General features: G+C 40.7%; 1 protein-coding gene across 1 annotated transcript; it reads left to right on the top strand.

The window, feature by feature from the left end:
• The first annotated feature begins 4,415 nt into the window (after positions 1-4,415).
• On the top strand, positions 4,416-8,664 carry LOC142523767 (uncharacterized). Its single transcript, XM_075627499.1, has 4 exons — positions 4,416-5,889; positions 6,723-6,860; positions 6,980-7,611; positions 8,077-8,664. Exons 1-4 carry the CDS (start codon positions 4,416-4,418, stop codon positions 8,662-8,664), a joined length of 2,832 nt encoding a protein of 943 aa, XP_075483614.1.
• Positions 8,665-8,942: the final 278 nt, after the last annotated feature.

The following is an 8,942-nucleotide window of genomic DNA, read 5'->3' on the forward strand; positions in this document are numbered from 1 at the left end:
TAAACTTACTAGTATTAATTTTAAATAAAAAAAGTAAAATCATATTTTAGTCATGATTTATTAATACACGTATGCCTCCATGACAATGTTAGGTTCCCTACCACATAATATATTCATAGCATTACATGAAATTAATTATCCAAAAGCTAATGTAACAAAATTGAAGAAATCCTATAATCATTATACCATTGAACAAATGGCGGAAACTCGTTGGACTCGTAAGGCCGAATGGCTATTTATTACGACGATTTCATGAATTTTATTCGTGAGATGAGTAAATCATATTTATATTTACAATAAAAAGTAATTTTTTTCACAAGTGACCTAAATAGAATATCAGTCTCACAAAATTGACTCATAAACAAGTTTTTGTATTGTTATATATTATTACTAAAGAGTTAAAACGAGTATTATTAAAGAAATATCATGTGTTACTATTTTTTACTATATATATAAATTATGGTTCCATACCTAAATTTGATTCCAAGATTGGATGGGATTTTACGCAAGTTAGAATTATTAGATCTTAATCCAATTTTTCGACCCTTGAAATAAGATCCAAGATTTAGTTTTTAATTTATATAAGAAAGTCATGTTCGATCAGGGACGGAGCCCAGGGTAAAAAAATATGATTATTATGTATTTTAATTATAGATTGTGTTAAATTTTTGTAAAACTCATTATTAAGTGAAATATTTATTGTTCCTTCAAGCTTCAACCTAGATTCCGTTGAATCAGAGCCCATGATGAAAAAAATTTCTGGCTACGCCCCTGTGTCCGATAGAATGCAAGACTATCGTACTCTTTTCTTAAAAATGTGTAATTTCTTTAAAAAAATGTGTAATATCAAATAGAATTAGTCACATTTTAATTTAATATTAATGGCAAGATTGACTATAAGTCAAATTATATTTAACTTAATGGCTATTAACTAATGATTTCACTGTAACATACATCTTTTGATGCATATCAATCAATGTTAGACGTGTCTTGCCCTAAGTTTAATCGAACGGTCCTCGTTTATTATCACCCTGATGGTGGATTGAACTCAACCAAGAGCAAATATCAACCCAGACAACCAACCAAATCATCCATAAAAATGTCGAAATTTTGTAAAAATTGTTAGAAATATAATATAAGACTGGAGTAAATTCGATGTACATACGTACAACATAACACGTAAAAATCGATATGTGAAAAATTTAAAGAAATGAATGAGTTCTAACCTCTGTAGGCATTGATATTGAATTTGAGACTGCAACTAACGAGATCACACAAACACTAAAAACAGATATCTTCTAAATCTTTATTCAATTTATGAGATGTTGTATCTTTGAATAACTACATTTATTTAGGGTCCTTGTATTTCACTATTTATAAATGTTCTCCAACCATCATAGAGAGAGTTTGAATCGATTTTGACTTATCTTGATGATAGTTATCCGGGATATGATTTATCAAATCTCCTGGTATTTATCATCTTAATCCATTTTGTAAAATCCAAGAATTTTAAGTTTTATCATTTATCACGATAGTATATTTTGGATACCAGGATTTATCTCATTTTAGGATGTGAGATTTGTAAGATTTTACCAAGATTGAGTGAATAATAATATCGTGTATATGATATGAAATTGAGCAGATAAAAATCCAAGAATTGAGTTGATATTGAGATACCGGGATAAAAATCAAGCAAGAGATAATAAAATCCCTAGAAGTCGAAATTAAACAGTGTATATATATAATGAAAATTTCAAAAATCAGGGGATGGAAAGTTTAAGATTTCGAACAATATCACGATTATATCATGATTCTGGATTAAGATTTGATTCAGAGTTCAAACGCACTATAACTCTTGATCACGATAGCAGCCAACCCCTACAAATAGAAGGGCCCTGTAGACTCGAAAATCACACCTCATATCACACAAAATTTCGAAATTTGTGCCCTAGTCACACTAGGATTTTCGAGCACAGCGAAGCGCTGCCGCCGTCCAGCCGCCGAAGAGGAATTTTCGAAAACTCCTGTGCAAGCAATCCTAGTTATTCACAGTTTTTTTTTCATCAAGAATTCAAGGTAAGTGGGCAAATTTTAAAATTCTTAAATTTTCGGTTATGTGTTTTCTTTTTAAAGAAAAATTCGGTCGAACACTGTCTACGTTTTTTTTTAAATCTTGGTACGTTTATACGTTGACACTGTGAGAATTCCCTGAAAATGGGTGGAATTCCAACATATGGCCCTTATTAACAGTGGGATAGAACTGTTTTATGGCCTCGCCCCCTTAGAGGATCAAAATTTAGGGACTGATATCCGTAAACCATGAAAGGTGAAAAATCGCAGTGTTACAATGATATGAATACGATGTTACGATTATGAAAAGTATGTTGTAAATATGTGTTATTTTCGAAAATATTGAAAAAAAATTTTATGTTGTGTTCGATATCCCCCACTTGCTGAGTAATTCCCAAAATATTTACCCCTTACACCCTTCCCCAGATAAATCCGAAGAACAGGTTGAAGAAGAAGAATCTGAACAATTTTGGGGATGGTGAATTTGGTGATTTAGTTTAGTCATGTTATTGCTTTTTTTTGAATTTTAGTACTTTCAATTTCATGTTAGACGTTTTCCGCAAATTTATTTTATTCAGTTGTAAAGACTTTGGTTTTTGAGATTATGATTAATAAACTTGTATTTCGGTTTATACTATGCTACGAGGCTGGTTGTTTTCAATTGTGTGATTGTTAAACGACGCCGGTGTCAAATCCCGAGTTTCGGGGCATGACATTTAAGTGGTATCAGAGCCGCCAGGTTCATAATCCGAGTGGAAAAAATCGATTAAAAAAAAGGAAGGAAAATTTTCGGGAGATTCCGGTGAACGGCGTCTACGCGCGCCGCCGCGTTTCCTCTGATTCCGGCCGCTTCCGGTACTTTTTCTTCGATCGGCGACCAGTTCTAGAACCGCCTCGATGAGACGAACAAAAGCCCTCAAACAATTTCAGGTTTCGCGTTCGGGTGCAACCTGAATTTCGGATCTACGATGGGGCGTCTGAAACCCTAACGCCGAATCTTATTTCGTCCAATTACCCTACCAGTCCTACTCCGATTTTCAATTCCTTTTACCCAAACATTATAATACCCATGGGTAACTTTTTCCAACAATCAATTTTGAGATCGTATCAACCAATCGGAAACGCCCAATTTAAAGTGAGTCCATCGAGTTTGAGCGAGTTCCGGCCAAATTGGGTAGTTTTCCGACCGGTTCTTTCCGTGCCACCACCGGTTCCGTGATCCTGACCCCGTTCGCCGACACACGCCTTTGCTCCGACCATACTTCGACGAGTCAACTCGGCGGATTCAACGAGTCAACCTGCCAACATACACCCTCTCGACACGTGTCTATCTCAAAACTTTCCATTTCAGGAAATTTTTGAAAATTTTTAATTTTCAGTATCTTACCATATCCTGATATTTTATTCTGTCATATTGATGATATTCTGAGCACTTTCTTTTTTATTTTCTTTCAGGAAAATGTCTCCCCGATTCCGCACTCGTGCCCAGGCTGCCATCCACATGAAGCAGCTTGCCATTGATAATCAGTCGCGTCTAATAAAGCGCCTTAGAGCCAGACTAGGTGAGAGAAGACGGGAGAATGCGATCTTAGCCACAGAAAAAGAGGTAATACGAACCCAACTTAACAACGCAATCTATCAGGGAGAGTTGGTAAGAGGAGATAACATGGATTTGAGGGATGGCATAGAGCACGGCTTGTATCGAGAGAAAAAGATGCAAGAAGATATCGACCGATACCGTACAGAATTGGAGGAAGAAAAACAGCAAAGTGCCAGGAACAAGAAGCGACTAGAGAATTTAAGTGAAGCTATAAGCAGCATTGCAAGGGTGAACCAGCATCTGGCTCATCAGGGTGAAGCGCTGAAGAACAAGATCAAGCAGAATAAGAGGGATTGCGAACTGCGCCACCAGCTTACCATTGATATGTTGGACGAGGCAGAGGCAGACGTTCAAGGGTGGAAGACACAAGAGGCCCAGCTTAATACAGAGAAGGCCCAACCCACTCATATGGTAGAGCTACTTCAGGAAGGAGAGCCGGAGGAGGAGCCGGAAGAGGAAGAGCCCATAGAGATTGAGGAGCCGATAGCAGCCATTGGGGATGGAGAGATAGAGGATCAGACTAGGATATCTTAGTGAATTTGTTCTAGGAGTTTTATTTTACTTTTTCCGTTGTTGCTATTTTATTCAGTACGACTTTTGTTTCCATTAGATTGATCATGTTCTTTCTTTTAGAAATCAATAAAAATTTGTTCTATTTGGTTCATTGATTTCAATTTATTTCAGCACAATCTATTGTATGAACTCTACTCGTACAAAAAATTCTTAAAACTTGCAATTGTCGAAAATGGCCGGTAGACCCCCAAGACAAAACCGCAACCCGCGTTACACTAATGCCAACCGTGAAGGCGGACATGAGAACGAGCAAGGGAATGGACCCTCGCCTGCAGTCAACTTAAGCCAAGCTGATCTTATGGCCATAGCCACCATTGTGGCGACAACACTGCAAGGATTGGGAAACCAGAACGCCAATCAGCCACCACCACCTAATGGAATTAGGTTCCACTATGAATCGCTTCGCAAGAACAGGTGTCCAACCTTCAGTGGAGCTGCAGACCCTGAAGTTAGCCAGAGTTGGCTGAAAAGTGTAGAGACGCAGCTGCGACTATTGGAAGTTCCCGAGGCACTGAAAGTGGACGTGACTGTGCCGTTCCTGGAAGATAAAGCAGGAAAATGGTGGGAAGCAATCTCGCCAGCCTTGACAGCTGCAGGACCAATGACTTGGCAGCGATTTCGAGAAGCCTTTCTGAAACAATATTATCCAGCCGAGGTCAGACTGCAGAAACTGAGTGAGTTTGAAAACTTCACTCAAACTCCGGATATGTCGGTTGTGGAATACACCTCCCAGTTTAATGCCCTTGGATCTTATGCTCCGGCAATCATGGCGGACGAAGTTTTGAAATTGCACCGTTTTAAAAAGGGATTGAACAGTAGGATCCAATCAGCCCTAGCAGTCTACCAACCCGCGAATTTTTCAGATCTAATGGGTACAGCTATCCGAGCTGAAACTGACATCCAGCGCAGGGAGAAAGAATTTAAGAACAAAAGGATCATGAATAGTCAGTCCTCACGTAGCAATCAGACGTTCAAGAAGCCTAACCAGTCCGGTGGACCATCTAAAGGGCCTTCGCCTACCTCAAGCTTCCAGGATATTAAGCCTTGCCCAACTTGTCACTTACGACACCGGGGAGAATGCCGAAGAAACAGTGGTGTATGCTTCGGATGTGGGAAAGCGGGACACCGAATTGCCGAATGCTCTACTGCCGCCAACCAAGCCACCGGGCCCAATAAGGGAACTGGGCCAAATCCAGGAGCTAACCCCAACAAGCCAAAGGAAAGCAAGCCTAACGCCAGGGTCTTTGCTATGACTCAAGAAGAGGCTGACGACGCCAATGAAGTCGTGTCAGGTACCATCCTAATTCAAAAAGTGCCTGCGTATGCGTTATTTGATTGTGGTCCTACGCATTCTTTTGTATCTAAGAGATTGGCTAAGAAACTAGGACTTAAGCCTGAATTATTAGCCGAACCTTTTCGAATAGCCACACCTACAAATAAGGCCATCAAAACTCATGAGATTCACAGGGACTGTTTAATCAGTATCGGTAATCAGACTTTCAGTGCAGACTTGATACAATTAGTTATGGCCCACTTCGACATCATTTTAGGAATGGATTGGTTAGCCAGAAACAATGCAATAGTGGACTGTAAAAGGAAAAGAGTTAAGCTCCGAACCCCAAATCAGGAAGAGATCGTGTATCAAGGTAAATCCAAGGAACGGAAATCACTTCTTTCCGCTTCCCAAGCATGGAAGGCTATGAAATCCGGAGAAGATATCTACCTGGCCATGATCAGCGAAGTACAAGGAGAAGTCGAACTGAAGATAGAAGACATCCCAGTAGTATGCGAATTCCCGGATGTTTTTCCAGAAGAACTCCCAGGGATAATCCCGGACCGCGAAGTTGAGTTCGAAATTAATCTGGTCCCTGTGCAGCACCAATTTCGAAAGTGCCTTACAGGATGGCGCCAGCTGAACTCAAGGAGTTAAAGGAACAACTCCAAGAATTGCTGGACAAAAAGCAAGTGCGACCCAGTGTGTCACCATGGGGAGCACCAGTACTCTTCGTAAAGAAGAAAGATGGGAGTCTGAGATTGTGCATCGACTATAGAGAACTGAACAAGATCACCATCAAAAACAAGTACCCCCTCCCGAGGATTGACGACCTATTTGATCAGCTTAAGGAAGCCGCAGTATTTTCTAAACTGGATCTAAGGACAGGATACCACAAACTGAAGGTCAGGGCGGAAGATATCCCCAAAACAGCCTTTCGGACAAGATATGGGCATTATGAGTTCACAGTGATGCCGTTTGGGTTGAACAACGCGCCTGCAGCCTTCATGGACCTAATGAACAGAGTCTTCAAGCCATTCCTGGATCAGTTCATAGTGGTATTTATTGACGACATCCTCGTCTATTCTTCTAACGAACATGATCACGAAGAGCATCTCCGCATTGCACTTCAGACTTTGAGAGAGAAGGAACTCTATACTAAGTTTAAGAAATGTGAGTTCTAGTTAAAGAGTGTATCATTTTTAGGACACGTAATCTCTGAAGCAGGAGTATCAGTGGATCCCAAGAAAGTCAAGGCAATTACAGAGTGGCCAAAACCTAAGAACGCCACAGACATCAGGAGCTTTCTTGGACTGGCAGGGTATTACAGAAAGTTTGTCGAAGGTTTTTCCTCAATCGCCATACCACTGACTAAACTCACTCAGAAGAATTTCAAGTTCGTCTGGGACGAAGGTTGCGAGAAAATTTTTCAGACATCAGTGCCAAGTGTGAAATTTTCACAGATCACCAGAGTCTCAAGTACCTGTTCACCCAAAAAGAACTGAACATGAGGCAAAGGCGGTGGATCGAACTGCTGAAGGATTACGACCTGACTATCAGCTACCATCCGGGTAAAGCGAACAAGGTGGCCGATGCTCTGAGTCGGAAAAGTGAGAGCAAGATTACTCTGGCCTCTCTCTCCGCGAGACCATGTCTGCAAGAGATCGTCAAGTTAAACCAGGATCGAGACCTTGAGCTAAAGAAACTTAAGGGACAATTTGAAAGCGGGAAGTCTCAAGATCTACAAATTGATGACAAAGGAGTCCTGTGGATGAAAGGACGAATGTGTGTACCAGACAGCGATAACCTTCACCAAAAAATAGTGTCAGAAGCACACAAGTCCAAATTTTTAGTCCATCCAGGGAGTACAAAAATGTACAGGGACCTTAAGATGAATTTTTGGTGGAATGGAATGAAAAGAGACGTGGTAGAATTTTTCTCTAAATGCCAAGTGTGTCAACAGGTCAAAGCAGAGCACCAGCGACCCGGAGGATTATTGCAACCGTTGGAGATACCTGAATGGAAGTGGGAACATATCTCCATGGACTTTGTGGTGGGGTTACCAAGGTCGAGGCAAGGTCAAGACGGAATATGGGTAATTGTAAATAGACTTACAAAATCTGCACACTTCCTACCCGTCCGTATGAACTATAATCTGGACAAGTTGGCTACACTGTATATGGACAATATTGTACGACTTCATGGAGTACCAGTGAGCATCCTGTCTGACAGAGGCCCAAGGTTCGTCTCACGTTTTTGGAAGAGCTTTCAGGGGGCCATGGGAACTAAAGTGACTCTTAGTACGGCCTATCACCCACAAACCGATGGCCAAACCGAGAGAACAATTCAAACCCTGGAAGACATGCTGCGAGCCTGCGCCCTAGAATTCCGTAGCAATTGGAGCAATCATCTACCATTGATCGAGTTTGCTTATAATAACAGCTATCACAGCAGTATTGGGATGGCTCCATACGAAGCCCTGTATGGGAGGAAATGCCGATCACCCTTATATTGAGATGAAGTGGGAGAAAAAGCAATAGTAGGACCCGAGCTCGTACAGATAACAATAGGCAAGGTTACCGTAGTTCGAGAAAAACTCAAGGCAGCCCAAGATCGACAAAAGAGTTGGGCAGATCTGAAGAGAAGGCCAGTGGAATTCAACGTTGGCGAGAAGGCCTACGTAAAAGTGTCGCCTATGAAAGGAGTTGACCGATTCAGTAAAGCTGGGAAGCTAAACCTCCGTTATGTAGGACCCTTTGAGATTTTGGAAAAGGTGGGCACACTAGCATACAGATTGGCCCTGCCACCAAGCATGTCTAGAATTCACAACGTTTTCCACGTGTCCCAACTACGGAAATACATCTCGGACCCAAGCGATATGTTAGAAGCAGAACCGCTCATGATCGAAAGTAACTTGGGAGAAGAGCTGAAGTACGAAGAAGTTCCCATTAGAATCGTGGACACCAAGGACCAAGTACTAAGACAACGAATGATTCCCTACGTCAAGGTACAATGGTCTAACCACATCGAAAGAGAAGCCACGTGGGAGCTAGAAGAAAGGATGAGAAACCAATACCCGTACCTCTTCATAGACCAAGCCAACCCATGTTTCGAGGAAGAAACTTCCCATAAGGAGGGAGGGATGTAAAATCCAAGAATTTTAAGTTTTATCATTTATCACGATAGTATATTTTGGATACCAGGATTTATCTCATTTTAGGATGTGAGATTTGTAAGATTTTACCAAGATTGAGTGAATAATAATATCGTGTTTATGATTTGAAATTGAGCAGATAAAAATCCAAGAATTGAGTTGATATTGAGATACCGGGATAAAAATCAAGCAAGAGATAATAAAATCCCTAGAAGTCGAAATTAAACAGTGTATATATATAATGCAAATTTCGAAAATTAGGGGATGGAAGG

Source organism: Primulina tabacum, chromosome 14 (assembly GCF_025594145.1).
Source record: "Primulina tabacum isolate GXHZ01 chromosome 14, ASM2559414v2, whole genome shotgun sequence".
NCBI lineage: Eukaryota > Viridiplantae > Streptophyta > Magnoliopsida > Lamiales > Gesneriaceae > Primulina > Primulina tabacum.

What these genes read in the sequence shown, in the direction of transcription:
- LOC142523767 (XM_075627499.1), top strand. Translation starts at nt 4,416, where the DNA reads ATGGCCGGTAGACCCCCAAGACAAAACCGCAACCCGCGTTACACTAAT. An exon ending in GGAAGAGATCGTGTATCAAG is followed by an intron (nt 5,890 to 6,722) that starts GTAAATCCAAGG and finishes TATCATTTTTAG; the next exon opens with GACACGTAATCTCTGAAGCA. An exon ending in TTACAGAAAGTTTGTCGAAG is followed by an intron (nt 6,861 to 6,979) that starts GTTTTTCCTCAA and finishes AAATTTTCACAG; the next exon opens with ATCACCAGAGTCTCAAGTAC.